The sequence below is a fragment of the Chinchilla lanigera genome, unplaced genomic scaffold (assembly GCF_000276665.1).
Source record: "Chinchilla lanigera isolate Chin_1 unplaced genomic scaffold, ChiLan1.0 scaffold00063, whole genome shotgun sequence".
In the NCBI taxonomy this organism is placed as follows: Eukaryota; Metazoa; Chordata; class Mammalia; order Rodentia; family Chinchillidae; genus Chinchilla; species Chinchilla lanigera.
The window spans coordinates 10,309,472-10,332,228 of NW_004955464.1; the positions used below are offsets into that span (position 1 = coordinate 10,309,472).

Below are 22,757 nucleotides of genomic sequence, written 5' to 3' on the forward strand. Positions count from 1 at the left end.
GTACCGGGAACCGAACTCACGACCTTGCGCTTGCCAGGCAGGCGCTTTTTGCCGCTGAGCTAAATCCCCAGCCCCGCAGACTACTTTTAAAATTAAACTTGAGGGGCTGAGGATATAGCTCAGTGGCACAGCACCTGCCTGGCAAGCACAAGGTCCTGAGTTCAATTCCTGGTACCCCCCCAAAAAAATCCCCAAAGGGTCTATCAAAATTAAACTTGAAATATAGCATATTAAATAAAAGAAAAAGAGGAACACTGACAGGTTTTGAACAGAATTGTGACACATGAATTAATCTGGTTTTGCTGAGAAGAATGTTTTAAGTTGGTAGATATAACCAATAAGAATTCACTTGGAAAGTTATTGGAGTGTCATTGCCTGGTGATGCAGAGGAAAGGTACAGATGAGGGATCCCTTGAGCCATTCATGGGACTCAAAAGCTTGTAAATGTAGGTGGAATAGAAAGCTGGCTTTGATAGGAAGAGCTGAAATGAATAACAAAACTCAGAAAACTAGGAGCCAGAGGTCATTTCTGTGAGGAAGCTTGTGGGTTCTATCTTGGATATGAGGAGAAGAAAGAATACAGAGCAGGTAATTGGAAGGTTTGGTCTTCAGAGTGGAGGTGGTTAGAAACCATCACTTACACATGGACAGAGAGCTACTTAAGACCTCAGATCTCTAGGGGAGTGTGAACAGTGGAGACTACCCATGTGAGGACAGAGAGGACTTAAATAGCCAAGGATGAAGAGAGGGACAAGGGATAGGAAAGTGCACTAGGGGAGTAGGTGGAATGCCAGGATGGGATATGGTACTGGAGGAGTCAAGGAAAGGAGCTGTTTCCAGGTAAAAGAATGGCCAGAGGTGTCTCATGCCACAGTCAGGTGAAGAGGTACAGGCAGTAGTACCTGGGAAGGGAAAGAAGAGGTCCTAGGACCCCATGGATACCAACATTTGCAGATGCTCAGGTCCCTTATATAAAATGGCATGGTATTTGCATATAATCTGTACGTATCTTCCTGCATATTTTAAATCATCTCTAGACTGCTTATAATGCCTAGTACAATATAAATGCTATATAGATATAAATAAAGACTAAAACAAGGGATATATCATTCTCAAATGGGAAGGGGATCAAGAGATGGAGGGAGAAAGAAGAAAGAGAGGCAAAGGAGAAGGAAAAAGGAATTAAGGTATATTATGTACATGTATCAACTCCCCACAGGAAATGTAAACCACTTTGTAAACAAAGGGATTTCTTCCAAAAACGCAATGTAGTTGCATTGTTAATAGATTAAATAAGAAAAAACTATTTCTTCTCTGTGTAGTTTCAATAGATCCAGAAAAGGCATCCAATAAAGTTCTACTGTATTCATGAAAAATATTCTCAGTAAAGTAAGAATAGAACTTCTGAGCATCTATAAAATCTATAGCTAACATTATATTTAATAAATAATTGAAAGAATGAGCTATTAATTGACATGGGAAGATGAATCTTACGCTTGATAAATGAAAGATCTAAATTCGCAAAGTTATACATTATGATGTTATTTATATAATATAAAATAATAATTTATTTATATAATATAAAATAATAATATAATATTAAAATAGCAAAAGTTGGGAAAGGCAGAGGAGAGGTGGACCACCGAGGAGACTAGTCTTATGAGGGATGTTTTAGGTTGATACAACTGTTCCAATTGGTACTTGAGTGGTTAAAACATAACTTGTATTTGTCAGAACTCATAGAAGTGTACATCTGAAAGAGTAAACTTTACTATATGAAAATTAAAAGCAAAAACCTCAAGCAGCATATGGAGCCCAAGGAATTAATGAAGGTTACAATTAATTTAATGCTATTCAAAACCTAATCTATATCTTTTTGTTTTTTGTTTTTGTGCTACCAGGGATCAAACTCAGGACCTTGTGCTTGCCAGGCAGGCGCTTGTGCCACTGAGCTAAATCCCCAGGCCCTAATCCATATCTTTAAATTAACATATTGAATAAGTTTGGAGTATGGTATTTTACTAGAAGCAGAAAGGTTAAAGACTGAAAGAACTGTGTAACAACTATATTGCAGTTAAGGTTCGGCAAGCTTTTTCTGTAAAGAGCTAGATAGTATATATGTGTGATAGTTTTAGGCTGTTGGGCTCCGGTTTTGCAGTTTTAGCAAAATACTATGTAGAAACATTGGAATGACTTCCAATAAAACTTTATGTGCACTAAAATGTGAATTTTATGTAATTTTCATGTGAATTTCATATAATCTTTTGCTTTTCCTCTCATATATTTAAAAATGTAACAGTTATTCTTAACCCTCAGGCCATACCAAAGCAGGCCAAAGGGCACACTGATTTTGGGATCTCTAGTCTTCTTATCCTTGCTCTAGTTGATAAATGTGTTTCATTCAGGAATATGAACTAGCAATTCTGAAGTTACATTTCAGGTATATTAGAATTGAGACAAACAGATTTCTCATTGTCAGAAAAGGAAGTTAAAAAGAAGCAAGAACATTAAAGGCTAAAATTAGCTGTGTAATATTAGATTGGAGTATAAGATAATATTTTAAGTTTGTGTTTACTTTATATATACATAGATTGTTTCTCAAATATAGATATGAGTATACACAGGTAAGTACAGGCACATATTCCCAGCTTTGCAATGACAGTCCGATAGCAATACCTTCTTTTTCCCTTAGAATTCTGAAATTTAATGAGTTTTAAAATTTTTTAATTTTTATTTTGTTATTACATGTTTACAGTACATTCATTGTAGGGAATTGGTACATGTACATAACACATAATTATTTCCACATCCTCTACTCCTACTCTTCCTTTCCTTTCCCTCCATATCTTGGTCCCCTTCCCATTTGTAAAAATCTGTCTTCCTGTTTCCTATTATCTATATTTTATTTTGCTCTTTAATTTGCTTTGGGTTTCTCATATGAGAGAAACCATGCATATTGAAGCTTACGTGTCTCATTTATTTCACGTACCATTATGGGCTCAAAGTATTTTCATTTTCCTATAAATGACTCAGCTCTATCCTTCACTATAGCAGATTAGTACTCCTTTGTGTATAAGTACCAAATTTTTATCCACTCACCTGTTGATGGACATATACATAGGTTGCTTCCAATATTTATATTTTATGACTTGTGTTTCTATCAACATGAGTATGCATGTGCTGTTGTTATATAGTGTCTTTTATTCTTTCCAAAGATACCTAAAGAAGATATAGCTGAGTTGAATTTCAAGTGTTAGTTTTTTTGAGAAATCTCAATACTGATTTCTATAGCGGTTGTATGAGTTTCCATTCCCACCAATTTGTAGATGAATTCCTTTTTCCCCACAACCTTGCCAAGGCCAGCATTTGTCATTTTTTGAGTTTGCGATCATAGCCATTATTTCTGGAGTAGGATGAAATCTCAGTGTTTTAATTTGCATTTCTCTAATAGCCAGAGATATCAAACATTTTTATGTATTATTATTATTTTTACTTCTTCTTTTGAAAAGTGTCTAGTCATTTCAGTTGCCCATTTTTGGATTGTGTATTTTATTTTGAGGGGTCAAATTTTTGAGTTCTTTATATATTTGGATGTTAGCTCTCTCCCTGAGGAATAGGTGGCAAAAAGGTTGCATCTGAACTCTGATGATTGTTTTCTTTGCTGTGTAGAAACTTTTTAATTTGGTATAATACCATATGTTGACTTGTTATGTTATTTCTTGTGCCATTGGTGTACTGTTCAGATAGTCCTTGCCTATGACGGTCTTCAAGAGTTTTACCTATATTATCTTCCAGCTGATTGTCTTTATGTTTTCATAATTGGATTCTTGATCCATTTTGATTTTAGTTTAGTACATGGTAAGAGATATAGGTCCAGACTGAATCTTCCACATGCATATAACCATTTTTCCATGCCATTTGTTAAAAAGGCTTTCTTCCAACATACATTTTTTTTTCCAACATACATTTTTGATCCCTGTCTCAAAGATCAGATGGCTGAATGTAGCTGGGGTTGTTCCTACATCCTCTGTTAAGTTCTAGTGATCCACATGTCTGTCTCTTAGTAGAATTTGAAATCTGGGATTAGAGTGACTCTTGCTTTGCTCTTATTGTCCAGGATTGCTTTTGAAATCCTGAGTCTCTTCTGGCTCCATATAAGTTTTTAGGATAAGTTTTGTTTTTTCTAGTTCTGTGAGGGATGCTTTTGATATTTTGATTGCGATTGCATTAAATCTACACATCAGTTTTGGAAGTATGGCCATTTTTATAATATTGGTTCTGCCTATCCAAGAACAGGGGAAATCTTTCCATCTTGTGATGTCTTCTATAGTTTTTTTTATAGAGTTCTTTCACTTCCTTTGTAGGGAGGAAGTATTTAATTTTCTTGAAGCTACTATGAGTGAGACTGACTTTTGTGTATTGATTTTCTTTGCTGCTACCTTGCTGAATTTGTTCCTTCATTCTTGGAGTCTTTTCATGGAGTTTTTAAAGTCTTCTATGTTTTCTATGAAAAAGGATAATTTGATTTCCTCCTTTCCTGTATATTTCCATTTTCATTTCTTTATCTTGCCCGACTTGTCTGGCTAAACTTTGAGTACTATGTTGTATAAGTGGTGATAGTAGACATTCTTGTCTTGTTCTTGATCTTTGAAAGAAAGCTTTCAGTTTTCCCCATTTTATATGTTTGGAATAGGTTTGTCATAAATGGCTTTTATCCAATAGAGATAAGTTCCTTCTGTACCTATTTTCTTCAGGGTTTTTTTGTAAATCAATGTGGAATTTTGTCAGAGGCTTTTTCTGTACTATCAAGATGATCATGTGATTGTTGTCCTTGCTTTTCTTTATGTGATGTATTACATTTATTTATTTGCATATGTTGAACTATCCTAGCATTCCTGGGATGAAGCCTAGTTGGTTATGATATATGATATTTTAAATTATTTGTTGCATTCTCTTTGCCAGTATTTTATTGAGGATCATACATTTAATGTTTATTAAATAAATCAGCCTATAGTTTTCTTTTTTTTGCATCTTTTTCTGGTTTTAAAATCACAGTAATGCTAGTGTCCAGGAATGAGTTTGTAATGAAAGGATTGAAAGGCTCCTTTCTTTCTCATTTCATTAAAGAGCTCAAGGAGTATCAGTGTTAGATCCTCCCTGAAGATAATTTTTTTTAGAATTTAGTGTTGAACTTTTTAGAACATTTTACAAAATAGGTCTTGGGCTTTTCTTAGTAGGTAGGTTTTTTTGCCTCAGTGTCATTGCTTGTTTCTGGATTTTTCAATCTTCTTGGCTTAGTTTTTATAATTCATATTTGTCTAGGAACCCATTCATTTCCTCTCTATCCTATAATTTTTTTTAGATACACAGTTTTGAAGTAGTTACTAATAATTCTCAATTTGGGTGATATCTGTTGTGATTTTGCCTTTTTCATTTCTAATTACATGGGTAGATATGGTCTTTTCTTGCCTTTTTTCAATAAGATTGACTAAAGGTTTGTCTCTTCTATTAATTCTTTCAAAAAATCAGTTCCTCAATTCATTAGTATTTTGTATTGTGTTTTTTTAGTCTCAATCTCAATTATTTCTCCTCTGTCCTTTATAATTTCCTTCCTTGGAATAGCTTTGGATTTTGGATTATTCTTCTTTTTAGAGCATTGAGGTGCATCAATGGGTTATTTCTTTGGGCTCCCTCCCATAAATGGACAATAATAATGTCACTCAGCTCACTTACACTGGGAACTAATCTCAGTATCTTCTAAGAGCAACCTAAGCACAAACTATTGAAATTAGTCATATTGTTCTGTGTTTATTTATTCATAAATTATTTTTTGAGAATTTTCACCTAGTATTTGCATGACCTGTACCTTGCACAGAGTACAACATTAGAGATATTTTCATGAAATCAAATTTTCTTGTCATAAGCAATTTATATAATCAAACAGAAAAAGTAGTAAGCAAATATGAAGCTATAAAGGTGTACAAACATATTTAAGTATATAAGAAAAGCATAAGTAGATATTATAATTTGTCTTCTATAGAAAAACTGAAATTGATTCATAGGAATAATAACTATTAGTGTTTGCTATAGGCCAGACTTCGATATGTATCATTACATTTTATCCTTACAATAATCTTATCAAATAACCACTCTTAAGAAGAAAATAGTGGGCCAGGGATAAGAAGCAGATACCACTTTAAAGATAGGAAATTGAGGCTCAAAGAAGTTAAGTGACTGAGTCATACAAATACTTTAGATGATTCTGGCTAGGATTAAACACAGACTATATACTTGGAGCTGAACCACCAGCTTCTTCAAATGAACAAACAGATACCAAGATACCAAGATCTTGTAGCCAGATACCAAGTCTGCTGGTGTGTCCAAACATAAACCTAAACATGAGATTCATGGAAACATAGATGTTTAGAAACAAAAAAGAAATAATAAGAACTTTGGTCAACTTTGAAGACTATTCATAGACAAAGGTATCAAATCTATATATACATAGTTTGCGTGTGGCTTTTTTTGTTTTACTTTATTATTTAAGTATCAACCTCTTCTAGGGCAGTGAAAAAGTCCTAGAAAACTTCTATTATCATTAAATGTCTGATTAGTACAGAGGACAGTAAAGCATATTGTGTCAGAAGTACATGGTCATTGAAAAATGAAAAGAACCCATTTTGAACAAGATGATGGAAATCAGTCATCAGAGAACTTTCTTCTGAAAGTAAAACTCAAAAAATAAGGAGCAAATACCAAACATGTTGACTTACACTTTTATTTAAGAAAATGAAAGTATTATAAAACCAGATGACTTCAACAAAGTTCCTTTTGCAGTCACATCTGAATGTCAGGCTCTGGTACCTTTTACCAGAATTAAGAGAGTGCATGTGACTTAATATTATTGGCCTGCCCTGCCTAGAAATACATATTTCTTTATATAAAACTCACTGTGGAAATTGTGAGGAGCATTCAGTTAAAGCAAAGGTTTTTATTGGGCCAGATCATGGAAGACCCAAGTGAGCAGTTTAGACTTTATTCTGGAATCCAGAAACCATGAAATCAGAAGCGCTGAAGAGTTCAGGCAGAAGTTGTATACTGAGACCAACGAAGAAAATATGTAACCCCAGAGAAATCAGCTCCTAGCTCTAGTTAATTGTTTTGTAGAACATCAGATACAGTGGTGTCCGATCTTCCAATTATTTTTAGAAGAACCAGTTTTTGTATGATTTTTTTCTTTTTAGATAGGATCTGGCTATAGTCGTCTTATAGTAGTCTAAGATGGCTTTGAACTCACAACGTAGTCCAGGCAGACCTCAGATCTGTGGCGATCCTCTTCCTACAGCCTTCAGAGTGCTAGGCTTACAGGCAGCATGCACCACCACACCCAGGTGTATAATTTTGTTGTCAAGTAATTCAAATTCAAAACATGCATTTTGTGGTCCAAACAAAAGGACACACAACAGGTGATACCCTCTTTCTTTAGAAAGTAAAGGGCTACTGAGATGTTTAAGATGTATCATCAGTGTTTTCCTTTAAGGAAATTTATTTGATAACATTAAGTAGTCAGTTGGCTTAGAGGAAGACTAAGAATTTGGGATGAGATTTACCAAGATAATACATACAAGAATAAGTCAGAAAGAGTACATGATTTGCAAGGAAATGTTATAATTTAGGCTTTACCGTCTTGAGGTTGGTTAATAAGGTTAGCCGACGACATTCATTGAGTTGCTGTTGTACGCTATGTACTCTACACTGTGTGTTTTTCCGGATTCTGCAACTAGTCCTTGCCCAAGTTATCTGTTTCCTTACAGTTTTCTTATAAGTATTTATAGGGTTAATGTATGTAACTTGCTTGAAATGACCCTTAAAGATGTTTAATAAACATTCTTTAAAATGCACTTACATGTAAGAATAGTAAAGTAGAAAGTATTTTTGTAAGCATCCAAGAGATCTCATCAGGGCTTTATGAAATTTATTACTGTACGAGAAAACAGCTTTTGGGTGTATTACTCTGTTTCCTGTTTTTCTTCTACATTATTAAATTTTGCTTCGTATAATTTCTTTCTTTGTTGGAACTAATTTACTATTTTTATTTTACAAACTTCTGGTAATTACTCATAGCATTAATTTTTAGGCTTTCTCCCAATGTGTACATTTATTTATAGTAGTAGATTTCCTTCTAAGAGGGCCACTGGCTATATCCCACACATTTTAATGTTAGTTATGCTACCATTTGGCTCAAAATAGTTTGTCATTTCAATTTTAGGTTTTTCTTTTCTCCATAGAGTACTTAAAAGTAAATTGCCAGATTTCTAAATCTTTAGAGACAGGATTGGTCTTTTTTTTTTCTTGTTTTACTTTGCCTAATCGTATTTTAGTTTGAGAATATACACTTTGATTTTTCAGTCTTCTGAAATGTGTTGTGACTTCATTTATGGCCTAATTGTTTTTGCTTCCTTGAGCACTTCAATGATAATATGCCTGTTGCACCACATAAATACTTAGCATCTAGGTCAGTTATGTTAATGTAGTTTGATTTTTCTTTATCTTTACTAATATTTTTTGTGTTTGACCTATAAGAAACAGAACAATGTTTTAAACCATGCTATTAAGATTTCTATATTTTAATTACCTTATTCCAAAAATTTTGCCCATGTATGTTTTGGAGGTAAATAGCATACAAATGTAAATTTTATCATCATTAAATATCTCTATTTCTAGTGGGTTTTTTTGGTTCTACTTTATTCCCATTATAGCTAAAATAGCTTTAGTCAGTAAGTGTTTTATAATGAATATCATCTTTCATCCTGATACTTTTAACTTTTTTGTTTATATTTAAAGGGAATTTTAAAAACTTGAGTTTTTTATACTATATGGCAATTACTGTGTTTTATTATAGTATTTAGTCTGCTCATATTTAATATACTTACTGATATATTTGGGAATAAATCTGCTATTTCCTATTTATATTGCATGTTTCAAATTCCTTGCCCCTTCTATTTTACTTTCTTTTGCATTAACTGTTCTATTTTCTTTTTCTATCATATTAACTCGTGATAGTGTCCTTTTCATTTTTTGCTGGTTACTTTAAATGTTAAAATATGTTCTTATTAAGATTTCATATATTGGGGCTGGGGATTTAGCTCAGTGGCACAGCGCCTGCCTGGCAAGCATGGGATTGTAAGTTTGATTTCCTGTACTGGAAAAAAAAAAAAAAGAAAGATTTCATATAAATGAACATATCAATTTTATTCATCCTATTGCACTGTGGTGTTAATGTTTCTACATTTTAAGCAGCATCACCTTACCTCGTTATATTTTGTAGAGACAACATTAATTACATGTATCTGTGTCATACTCTTACGACTTTGCACACATCCTTGCATCTTCAAGCCTCTCTGTATGTAGGTCCTTCCATAATCATAGAACTTTTTAGTCATTTCTTTAGTGTGAGTCTCCCCAAGATGAATGTGCCCAGGTTTGCTTCTTTTGTTTTGTTGGTCTGAAAATTTCTTTAGATTTTGGAACATCTTTTTTCTACTTATGGGATTCTAAGCTGGCAGTTACTTTCTTTTCCCCTTCTAGTGTTTTCATAATGAAGTTGACACTTGGTTTTACTGTTTCTTCTGTGAATGTATCATTTCAAACTTTAAAATTGATAAGGGTAAGTTAAATACAGAAAAGTGATAACATACATACTGCTGGATGATTTTTCATAAGGGAAACATTTTTTAAACATCACTCCATCAGGATATAAAATCTAAACAGCTATCCCAGTAGTCCTTCATGTAACCCTTGAAATCTCAATTCACCTTCACCTCTAAGAGTAATTCAGTATCCTAATTTTAATGGAAATTACTTTCTTACTTTTTAATGGTATTATCCCCAAGTGAGCATTTCTATTTGATTTTTAAAAATAAAATATACCCTTTAAGTTTCTGATAGTCCATCTCTTACTTTACAACTATATTTTTCTCCTGCATTTTCATTAATTGAAAAAGCTGGATCTTTTGTACTGTGGAGCTTCCCATAAGATTTTGCTGATAGCATTTCTATGATATAAACGTGTTACATCGTCTGCAATATTTCCTTTAAATTGGGAGTGGGATCTAGAGGCTAATCACATTCATTTTTATTTCAAGAGTCGTACTGTGTCTTCTGTCAGCCAGCATATGATCTCTGATCTCTCCCCACCTGCTACCCCGCCTTGTAATTGAATTGCTAAGCTACATTAAGCAGGCAAAAGCACACCAATGCAGACTTTTACCTTTTCAAAAAAAGCTGTTTGTATCGTTGAATGCTATGTTATTGTGTCTTTCTTTGAAGACAAAAGATGTTAATGTATGAGTTGTTTTTTCTAAACTAAAACCTCAGTATTAGGTTTAATTGTAGCATTGGTACTTTGTGATAAGTAAGTGGGTTTGGGCTACAGTTTGGGCACTTGGCTCTAAAAGGTTCACCATCACTGGGCTAGATCATAAAAGACAAGTTCCTGTCATGTTCTCTCTTAGATCGTATATTCTTAGAGAAGTCAATTGTCATGTATGAGGTCACAGACACCTTAATATATTTTCAGTATGTTTTGTGAATATATCTTATCTGACATGCTTTCTTTGAAGACTATTATTTTGTTGCTTCTTTGGTCTTGTCTTCCTCTTACAACTTTTTATGAAATCTAACCCATTTATGATGATCTTTCTTTGTGAATTTGTTGTTTTCTGAACATTTAGAAAGAATATGATTTAGATTATCTTTAAAATTACAGCTCTTTTGGGGTTTTTATCAATTATGCCAAAATATGCAGCTTAATATGTATTTCCTGGCTTTCTTTCACTTCCCATTTATATAGAATTTTTCTTTCCATTTATTTAATTCTCTATTCAGTTTGGATTCTGTTCCCAGGTTATTTATACTCATTGTAAAGCTTTATTTTGAAAAGCAATTTCAGTGTTTTAGTTTCGTGAATTAACAGTTCCCAGACAACTGCATCCCCTTCAGAATTTGCTGTAAGCCCTTTGTCCTCACCGCTATGGAAGTGTGAAGCCCTTTCTTGCTTACAGTGGTTGTCCTTGGATTGACCTACTGAGTTTGTTTTGTTGTTGTTGTTTCAAACTTTCTTTAACTTGTAAGGTGCATGTTTATTAATTTACTATTTTCTTAGTAGCTACTCTCTAAAGTAATTTTTTTTTTTTGGTTTTGGTTTTTTTCCGGTATCAAGAATCGAACTCACGACCTTGCGCTTGCCAGGCAGGTGCTGTGCCGCTGAGCTATGTCCCCAGCCCCTCTCTAAAGTAATTTATACATTATTATCTGTCTTACTTTTCTCATTGCTGAGACAAAGTACCTGACATCCACAGTTAAAGGAGGAAAGTTTTACTTGGGTCACTGTTTGTAGAGGTTTCAGTCCATAATCGTCTGTCTTCAAGGTAAGGTGCACATGGCAGAGGGGCAACTGTTTGTGGTGGCAGAAGACAGCAAAAGCAGCTAGAGGGAGGAGACAAGCCTTTCTCTGTCCCTAGTCTGCTGGAATTAGGGTGGTACCAATCCAATCAGAGGATTGAGCAATCACTCACCCTTAGTTCCAGCACCCTTAATCCCAGCCTTGCACCATGAATCAATCACACACTGTAGATTTAGTCACCTCCAAAAAAACCTCATAACTGCATGAGACTTTTGGGGACTTCTAGACACAAAACCATGACATCCTGTCTTACAGAGTAAGATCCTTTTATCACTGTTTGGTTAAGGCTAAAATATCAAAACACATCCTCTATTTTTATATCCTTTTTCCCCCTAAAATTATTATCACATCAAAATTCTATATATAATCAGATCTCCAGTACATTGGTACTATTGTTTTGTATAGTAATGTCATTTATATTTATCATGTAATTATATTTTTGGTGCTTTTTATTAAAATTTGAAATAAAGCCTGCCAAGAATGCCTACCAAAACCAGATGGACATGTCCTGAAAAGTCTGATAATGGGACATTTCTCCTTTTGTGTAACCCGTACTTATTAAACCATATTTAACTGATCACCTTGCAAAGTAACTTCAGATGTTTAAACTCTCTTAGCAACCCATGACATCACCCAACCCTCCAATCACAATGTGCCAAATCTGCCTTTGTACCTTCCTGCTTGCCCTCCCTATAAAAGTCCCAAAACCCTGCCAGGCGAGGCTGTGACTCTTTAGAAGAGATATCCCAGTGAAGCCCACTGGTGTAAATAAACTGCCCCTAAATCTTCTCAGTGCCATTTCTTTCTGTGTTTGATCTGTTTTTTTGTAACAGTATGGTATCTAAAATTTTTCAGATATTTTTAAATTAGTCTGTTAGCCCCAAAGCTGGCCCAGCTTCAGGATTTAGCAAATATTTTGACAAGATACTTTTGTATATTTGAGGCTCTTATAGTCTTCAATATTACCTTTCTAGCCTTTTATGAATCAGAAAAAAAAACCCTGTTTCTCCATCCTCAGAAATCAGTCCTTGCCTCTGTGGACAGGAATGGATTTTTTTAGCCTGGCTAATTCAAATAGTCAAGTGTCTCTACTTTGAGTGTCAGTACTCAAGTATCCATGCTGTGTAGGGCTTTATTTCTTGGGTACTGAAGGGGATCGTGCTGCAGTAGATACTTTCAATGTTAAGCACTACAAGGTAGGAAGATGCTTTTCAGATGTTTGTAGATTGACTTTCTCTCATGCAGTCCCAAGCAGCTTCACAAGTCAAGAAATGTCATGATTCTGAAACTGGCTTCGTGTCTAAGGCCTCATAGAATTTCAGTTTTATCTTTCTTATACAACCATAAAAAGCCTTGCTGATTTCTCCGTGTCCCCAAAATAACGCATGTTCAATAACAACCCTTGCTGAGAATCTTCTCATGCTTTAAGGAAAAAGGGAAGTGGAGATCCTGTGTCCAATCTTGATATATTCTCCGCTCTGAAGTTTTAGTATGTCTAACCTTCATTGTTTCTGCACCTTCATAGTACACTTAACAGTATAATTTATTTTATCAGGCTTTTCTAGTTTTCAGCAGGAGCATTGGTCTGCCATGAATTATTCCATGTAGTCCCCAAATAATTTTTGATTTGTGCCTCTGTGTATTTGTTTTCCATTGCTGCCATGTATATGATAATAAATTTAGCAGCCCAAATTGGTAACCTTGTATTTCTCTAGACAGAGGTCTGACACAGACCTCACTGGGCTAAAATTAGCATCGCCAGTGGGGTTATGATCTTTTTATCCCTTTTTCCATTTACAAAGGCAGTAGCTTGCTTCCACAATTTGACTGTTACAAGTTGCGCTGCTATAAACATGGGTGCACATGTGTCGCTGTGATACAACGTTTTCAGTTCTTGTGGAAAGATACCCAAGAGGGAAATAGCTGGGTTGAATGAGACCTCTAGTCCTAGTTTACTCTATTGCTTTATTGAAAGGAACAGTTAATGTTTAATTGTTTGATCGGTCTTACTACATGCCTATTATTTGTTTATCTGAGTAACCAATTTTAAGATACCAATATGTAATACAATAACCATTGTTAATTTCCTATCACCTTGTCTGAAATTCTGTATTGCTTGTATTGTTTTTGTGTTATTTTATGTATGTGTGTTTGTTAATATGTTTTTGTTCTTTTATCTTTAAAATAAAAAAGAATGATTTTTCCCTAAAAAAAAAAAAGGCAGTGGCATTGCATCTCCCTTACTTTTGGTCATGTCACCCTCAGGCTGGAAATTTCTCTACTTTTAAAGAGCTCATGTGATTCAGATTGACACACTCAGACAATGCAGGGTAATCTAGTCACTTCAAGATTCTCAACCATAATCAAACCTGAAAAATCTTCTGCTTTGGGGAATTAAAGCCTGCATATCTTTGAAAGTTATTCTACCAAGCACACTCTACTACTAACATCTTCCTACAGTTCTTTTCTCTAAGTAGCTTTAGATTGTTTTGTCTTTCATTTTGAGCAGTTTAAATTTACGCATTTAATTGTAACTTTGTTTCTAACATTTTTGCTGTTTCTTAAATTTGTACTTTCATCTTCAGATTTAGAACATGTTTAATTATTATCTCTTACACTTATTTGTTTCTGTCTTCCCAGGGATTTCAGACTATTAATTCTACTTGTTGTATATGTACCTTACATTACTTGTTAGTTTGCTTTCTATCACTGTGGCCAGATACCTGATGTAATCACCTTAAAAGGGGAAACGGGTATTTTTGCTCACAGATGATGGGGCTTCAGTGCATGGTTTGTTGACCCATTGCTTTTGGACCTGTGGTGAGCCAGCACGCTGTGGAAGGGAACATGAGGTTGAATAAGCTCATCACCTAATGGGCAGGAAGCAAAGACAGAACGAGAGGACAACATCCCACCATCCCGCGTGAGAGCACAAACTCAAGGACCTAAAACCTTCCCCTGGACCCCCTTGTTAAAGTTTTCCACCACCTTCCAACAGCACCAAGCTGAGGACCAGTCCTTGAACATTTGGGGGCACATTTCAGACCAAGCTAAACTAATCTCTTGTGCTCTTTAGTCTCATTCCTGGATATTTTCTGATGGGTATGTTTTATATTATGAATATTCCACCTTATTACCCATCAGTTTTTTTAATTTTCAAAAATAGAATTTAGTTTTGGAGCAGTTTTAAGTGCATAGCAAATTTAAATAAACAGTAATAGAGATCTTAAACATCTTTTTATGGATTGAAGTTCTTAACAAAGTATAGTTCAGTTGGTTAGTATTTTCTTAACCTTATATTTTCTCTTATTTTGATGTTTTCTTAACCCCATATTAAGAAAGCTTATAAGCTATTCATCATTCTGAAGATATGATCCTATTTGTAAACTGTTGTATCATTTTGCCTTTTACATTCAATCTATGGTGCATCCAAATCTATCTTTACACATAATGTGAGATTTGAGTCAAAGTTAATTTTTTCACATATCAGTATCACCTACCATATTGTTCAAACAGACTTCTTCCCACTAACACATTCACATGGAAATGCCCTGGATTGCCTGTTACATCATTTTGGGTTTCAAAGTAATTCTGAATGAAGTGACAACAGACGGCATACTTATCTGGTTCGCCGTCCAAGGAGAAAAGTGTTTATAATCCAGCATTAATTATGGTCATTGCTAGAGACACTTTTGGGTAATCTTTGTCAAATTATAGATCTTTCTATTCCTCACTAAGAATTTTTAAATATTTTATTACAAATGTAGACTTTTATTACATTACATATATTGAGGTGATCATCGTATTTTCTCCTTTCAAAAAGTAGTGAATTGCTTGATTTTCAGGTGTGAGCCCATTCTTGCATCCTAGGAATAGAATCCCTTGAAATGAGATGTGCTGCGGGTTTAAATAGACTGATACTTTACCTCAGATTTTTTTATTTGTATCCATGATATTGATTTGTCTGCAGATTTCATCTTGTAATATTGTTTGGGTTTTAATTGATCACATAAAAATGAATTGGGAAATATTCCAGCTGTTCTGCAGAGAGTCTGTATAAGATTACTTATTAAATGTTGAACAAATCCATCCTTATAGGCTACTTTTTAGTAATGAATTTAATTTCTGTAGTATCTGCTATTTAAATTTTTAATGTCTTACATCACTTAGTTCAATTGAATTTTGCTAAGTGTTTTCCTGTTCCACTAATAGTGTCAAATTGAATAACAAAGAGTTTTACAAGATCTTTATGTTCTTTTAAACAATTGTATAATGTTACATGTGTCCATTTTCAATTCTGAACGTGGTAATTTAACTTAAATTTTGCCACCCCTACCCCATGTTTTAGCTGAGAGTTTGTTCATTTTATCTATCCTTTTATGAAACTATGACATCTTTTTATTGACTTAGGTTGTCTTTTGCTGTTAAATTAACTTATGCTGATAATTTGCATCCTTTTTCTCTAGGCATTTAAAATAGAGGCTTTTTTTTCTAAGCTGTACCTTTTACAATATTATTTTCCCTATTAGTACTGTTTCAGGTGTGTCTGACAGTTTCTATGTTGTATATTTATTACAAGTTACTTTAAAATATTTTCTGATTTCCACTATGGTATCTTCATGAACTTTATAGTAATTTAGAAATATATTTCTTAATTTCTACCTAATTGAGTATTCTCCTGTCATTTATTTACAGCTAGCTTAAGTTCTTTTCAGCTAGTTGAAAGGTCTTTTGAAATACTTTTAAATTATTTGAGATTTATTAACATGTCCTTAAGACTTAGCAAATAATCAGGTTTAATAATTTTGTATACTTGTAGCTAATAAATATCCTGTCATTATATGGTGCAGCATTTGTATAAATCCTAGTATATAGCATTTATTAATTATGTTATTCAGATCTTCTCTATACCCATGGAAACCCCTATGCAAATTTTAGTGTATTATTTATCCCTTTCCTTTCATCTATGAAATATTCTAGATTGCCATAGCTGAACACAGTGTGTATATACTTGAGATAATAAAAACTAATAATGCCACCTATTATTCCATTTAAAGGCCTTATAAAATCATATTGAGATATTTATTCATTTTATACATTTCAATGATTCTTATACTGAGGATATCAATCAGCAGCACATCTAATTTCAAAACATTTTTATAACTGCAGAAGACATCTGAAAAGTCCCGTATCATTCTTCCCACACTCCATTTCTCTTTCTAGGCAACCATCAACCTAATTTCTATAGATGCTTGTTCAAACATGTCATATAAATGATACCATATATGTGGTCTTTGTGAATAGACTTTCTGTGTAGCATAATGTCTTACAGACTTGTCCATGTTGTATCCCTTTATCACATTGTAGAAGGCAGAAAAAGTTTCTTCAGAAATCATTGCCAGAGAATTGGCATTATTTGACCCATCTGGAGATTACCTAGAAGAACCCACATACAATGGTAGCTTTTTTTGACATGAGTCAGAGCTTTCCAAGTACAAAATATTTGCACAGGAGTCATTTGTTGAAAGTAATTATAGGCAGTAGTTTAACTTCATTGGAGTCTGAAATTATAGGAGCAATTGGACAAATAATAAAATAATCAAAAGCTTAAAAGGAAAAGCTAGTTATATCTACAGGTGCTATAAAAAACTCCTTCATTTATTCCTGGGATTTTAGAAGCCCATACATTTTTTTTTTGTCTTTTTTTTTTTTTTCTGAGACAGGGTCTCACCATGCAGTTCAGGCTGGCCTTGAGCTCACTTTGTAGCCCAGGCCAGCCTCAAACTCACAGCGATTCTCTTGCTTCAGCCTCCCGAGTGTTGGGATTACAGGCGTATCATATATATTTATAGGACTGTGCATATATCCCAGGGCTTTGTTCATGAAGACCCTACACATTCAATTCTGGCCAATTTAAGGCTGTGCACAAGCAAGAAGTTAAAGTTTAGGCTGAGTATTGAAAGTGTACCCCAACATACACACAAATCTACTTAGGAAACACTGGGTGATTTAACAATTCCAAGAGTTTATGGGGATGTGTGTCCAGTTATTACTTAACTGGTATGGACACTTGACTGATAAAATAGGGTATTAGGGGACCACCCACAAAAAGAATACAGACTTTACAGTATTAGCCCCCCAAATCACTAAACAGAACTATAAACAATAACAATAAAAGAATGGATAGAGATTTTTAAAAGCTATTAATAGAAACTGTCTCTGTGGCTCTGTAGGACCTATAGATTGGACTCACTACAGATGATAAGTCAGATTAAATATGTTTAAAGAACCAAAGTAAGCCATGTCCAAAGATGTAAAGTATAAGAGTTAGTTGCAGATGTGCTAGGTACTTGTACCAACTCCCCATGGTGAATGTAATCACTGTGTACTGCAAACATGTACGAATAAAAATAAAAATTTAGGGGCTGGGGATTTAGCTCAGCGGCAAAGCGCCTGCCTGGCAAGCGCAAGGTCGTGAGTTCGGTTCCCGGTACCGGAGAAAAACCAAAAAAAAAAAAAAAAAAAAAAAAAAAAAATTTAAAAAGTTGTCTTCACCAAATATAAAATGTGACTAAAAAGATAGAAATTATCAAAAAAGAAGCAAATAGAAATTCTAGAATTAAAAATTATAAATTCAGAAGTGAAAATTTTCTAAAATGAAAACCATCAGAAAGAGAAAATTTATTAGAAAGATTCATTAGCACATTTGAACAGGCAGAAAATAAAATCAGTGAATTGGAGACATGTAATTGAGGTAATCCAGTATGAGAAACAGAAAGAAAAAATAATCCATATGATGATCAGATACTTAGAGATTTGTGGACTCCCATTAAGCATGTCCACATACCTGTAGTAAGAATTCAAGAAAGCGGGGAGGAAAAGAAAGACATAAAGAGTATTTGGAAAAAAAAAAAAAAAAAAAAAAAGAGTATTTGGAGAAATAAGTCACAAACTTCCCAAATTTGAAGAAATCTATTAATCATTTAAGAAGCTCCACAAACTCCAAGTAGGAGAAACCCAAAATCCATACCCAGGACAATACTGTAAGTCATAAGTCAGAAGCCAAAGATAAAAAGAAATCTTCAAAACAGAAGGGACTTATCATATATACTGGTTGCCAGGTCCTCATTAAAGTTTAAGATTGATTTCTCATCAGAAACTATGGAATCCAGAAGACATTGAGATAACACATTCAAAGTACAGAAAGAAAATAACCACTAATCATGAATAAACTGGAAAACTGTCTTTTAAAAATGTAGGAGAAATTAACATTCTCAGACAAAAAACAGAAAATCCATCAGTAGATCTGCACTATTTTTCAGGCAAAAGTGAAGGAACTCTAAAGAGTAACTCATTTATGAGGTATGATCCAAATATACAGTCAATATTAAATTTTTTTTCCAAAATGATTACAGTAAAAGACACACTGACATTAATCCCCCTCAAAATACTACTCCTCACTTTGAACACACCTATCCCATTGATTTTGCCATTTTGTGAAGCAGTTCTAGCAGTTCTCTTTCACATCTTTAGTTATACTGCTGTGCCTGCCTCAGAGTTTGGGAGAACACATTAAAAATGATTAAACGGGGCTGGGGATTTAGCTCAGCGGCAAAGCGCCTGCCTGGCAAGCGCAAGGTCATGAGTTCGGTTCCTGGTACCGGAGAAAAACCAAAAAAAAAAAATGATTAAACTATAGTTTGTCTACAAGAAATAAACTTTAGAGTCACATGCACAGATAACTTGAAGGTGAAAGGAAAGGAAAAGACATACCACTCAAACAGCATAAGAAAGGTAGAGTGGATTAACAACTATCAACAAAATGCTTCAGGAGACACTTTTGTTGCCATAGACAAAAACATAATGATAAGAGGGTCAAACCAGCAGCAATATATGACCCTTACATATATTTATGTACCTAAAAGGGGTCCCCACATAAAAGAAGCAAAAACAGAGGGAGAAATAGACTGTTAAACATAACTGTTGGAGACTTCAATACACTATGTTCAACGATGGATAGGACAGATTAACAACAACATGCCATGTCATACTATAAAACCTCAAAAGGTATATTTGTTGCCTCTTTGCTGTTATATAACGACTTTTTAAAAAATAATATGGCAAGGACTCACAAGAGCTTTTTCTTGGGGGAGAGGGAAGGAACTTCCCTCCATGAGAGCATTGATTTAGGTGCTTATCAGTGCTCTCCATGAGTAGTTTTAATGACTGTACTAATGCTGTCTTAAGTAAACTATTTTGTTTAGGTACTTGTACCAACACCCCATGATGAATGTAATCATTATGTAATACAAACATGTACTGATAAAAATTTTACCACAACATGCACTTTCATTATAGCCCTTTACATTTTCTGTGGTATTAATAGATTTTGACTTCTCAGACTGGATTAAAAATGTGCAGCTAGGGGCTGGGGATTTAGCTCAGCGGCAAAGCGCCTGCCTGGCAAGCGCAAGGTCGTGAGTTCGGTTCCCGGTACCGGAGAAAAACCAAAAAAAAAAAAAAAAAAATTGTGCAGCTCCAGCTTTATGCCAGGCAATATAAAACTCTAAAGGAAAGTTTCCAAATAAAAGGACAAATAAATACCATTCAAGCACTAACGAAAAGTAAGTTACCTTACTTATAGTAATCATAGGTCAACAAACTTGAGGGAGAGAAAAGCAGCAATAGAAATAAAAGGAATTACTTTATAATGATAAAATCCAGAAGCTGTAACAATTCCAAATTTGTTTGGACATTTTCTGTGATTTTTTAAACTTGCCCTTTTACTGCTCATATTTTTACAGTGTAAATACCCTCTTCATAGTGGTAAGTCATCAGCAAATTTTAAAAATCACTTTCTTCATAGTCCATGTTCAACTGTTTTTACATAAATGAGCTCCTTATTAATATAATCTTTATTTGGGTTTACTAGTTCCTTTTGTTATTAGCTCTCTTTGTTTTTGTTCTTGTTTGACTAAGGAGCTAAGGGTATTGACCAAGCAGCTGAGAAAGATATTTCATAATGTATTATATAAAATTGCCATGCATATGAGTTTACTGTAAATGGTATAGTTTTTAAAAGTATGTCTCAGAATTCTGTTTCTTATGCTCTGTATGAGCTGGCTGTAGAGGTGCAGTCTGTAATCCTGGTACTCAGGAGGCTAGGGAGGAGGATCACTGGTCCAAGGCCATTGTGGACTACATAAAGAGACCCTGTCTCCGAAAATCAAAGGAACAAAAGAAAAAAATCTGTCTTTTGTGTGTCTGTTAGAAGTTAAGAACAGGTTGCACCTTGAAGAGAGTACTGTTAATTTTCATGCCAATTAACTTTCATTTTTGTCTTTCATGGCTTGTTGCATTTTGGCTTTGTAAGTAGTAGATTTATACTTACATATACATAGTTTTCTTAGATATTTATGCCCCAAAATGTAAGTAATCTTTTTGGAGCTCATGTAACAATTTGTAAGATGTTATTAATTTTCACATCCATTTCCATGCATTTGTTAATTCAAGAAATATCTGCAATATGCCTCATCTTTGGTAAGCAGTGTTAGTGAAATTATAATTAAGCTCTGTAGTTCTATTCAAAAGGATAAGAAATTCTCTTTTGTTTCATTTCTTTAAAGATGTGTAAGCATTTGATTTAATAGTCTACAGTGGAGGACAAGAGTATTTCCCAAAGAAACATAAGCATCATATTGTTGGAAGGTATGAAAAAGTAAATTAATGAAAATCTTAAATTTTTCAGGATGAGAGAGACCCAGAGAAAGACGACGAACTGGAGCTGAAGAGAGGTTTTCTGTACAGAGACAGTGCCTATGACAGTGACCCCGAGTACAGGTATGAGCTTAGCTGATGCTGTGTATTGAGCTGCTTCTCAGAACTGGTGGACAGATAACCTGTTTTTTAATCTACTAACTCTGCAGGAAATTTTGACAGAAAAAGACACTTGATAATTTTTAATGTTTGCATTATGAAGCTTTTTACCCAATTAGTGGCAATACTTTCATCTCTTTAAGATTTCATTTGGCAGCCCTGCAAAGCAACATATTTCACTTTGCATTTATACAAATTTAAAAATTAGTTTTCATAATTTTAGACTGCGATTAAGCCTTTCTTTAAATGACATAAAAGCAAAGTCTGTTCTTCTAGCCTATAATTTCAGAAATGTTGGTAGTAACATTTTTGCAAGTTTACACTAGCAAATTCCATGAAGACTTGAATGCTCTGTGTCAATAAACTGCAGAATTAAAAACTGTAAATTGTGAGCATATGCAGTAAAAGCTTCTCTGAATCTTTCCATGTTATACTACTAATTACTACGTGGCTTTTACCTTCCTGAGATTCCAGAAGAACAAATATAAGAGCTCCAAATAATGGCATGTATTTTATTTATAACGGGTTTTACATCAACTCTCTGATCTTTACCATGGTAAGCTATATTGGACCATCTGAAAACAAATAAAGATATCTTCTTCTTCCCCCTATTCATAATATAAATGTGAATGTCATCTCCTTTCCCAAAGTTACTACCTCCCAAGAAAGAAGCAAACTGGGCTTCTCATTAAGGTAAATTGTACATTACAGATTAATTTGAAAGAGATACAATCCACAGAGTAAATAAAAGTTCAAAGAACATACACCTCAATAAAGTTTTTTTATCCTTTGTTATTCTTAAAGTGCTAATCCCTAGATTGTCCTATGAATTACTATCCCAATTTGAGACGCTCAATCCATATAACTAATTGTGATTTGGTTGAGAAGTGAGAGTAGGATTGATACAGGAATGAATCTGATTTTCAGATTTTTGAATATGTAATTATTTGGGTTACTTCTTAAAAATTTAGATTTTGACCTCCTGCCCTCATGTGTTCTGATTCCTATATATTGAAATCTAAAAATCTGCATATAAGGACCACATTTTTAAGGCACTGATCTTTACTTAAAAGTTTGCCCAAACCTCAATATTAATTCTTATTCCATTTCACCAAGTGATGTTAATAACTGTTTCAATCCCTCAGAACTTTCAATTGAGTTAGTTAAGGAGATAATCAGAAAAGTTTTGCTTGTACATTTTTTAGATGACTTTATAATTCTTGCCACTTATATACAGACTTGGACCGAGAGAATGGTATGGTCGGTCCTTTAAAGCTTTTTTCTTAAGAGTGTTTTTCATATTACTTCCAGAGCTAATGCAGTGATTGCAATAGTATTTTAGTGTTATCCCCAAGTCACATTACATACAGGACTAAGAGGTCACTCCCATTTAACTTTCCATATCAAAACTGAGAGA

The 22,757-nt window shown here is 34.0% G+C and overlaps 1 protein-coding gene across 2 annotated transcripts in view; it reads left to right on the top strand.

Annotated features, from left to right (window-relative positions):
- Positions 1 to 22,757, top strand: part of Spata6 (spermatogenesis associated 6) — a 114,868-nt gene that overhangs the window by 83,811 nt on the left and 8,300 nt on the right. For both annotated transcript variants that reach the window (XM_005398629.2, XM_005398630.2), the window contains exon 12: positions 21,213 to 21,304. In XM_005398629.2, the coding sequence (XP_005398686.1) occupies positions 21,213 to 21,304 (92 nt within the window). The remainder of the gene's footprint in view (positions 1 to 21,212; positions 21,305 to 22,757) is intronic.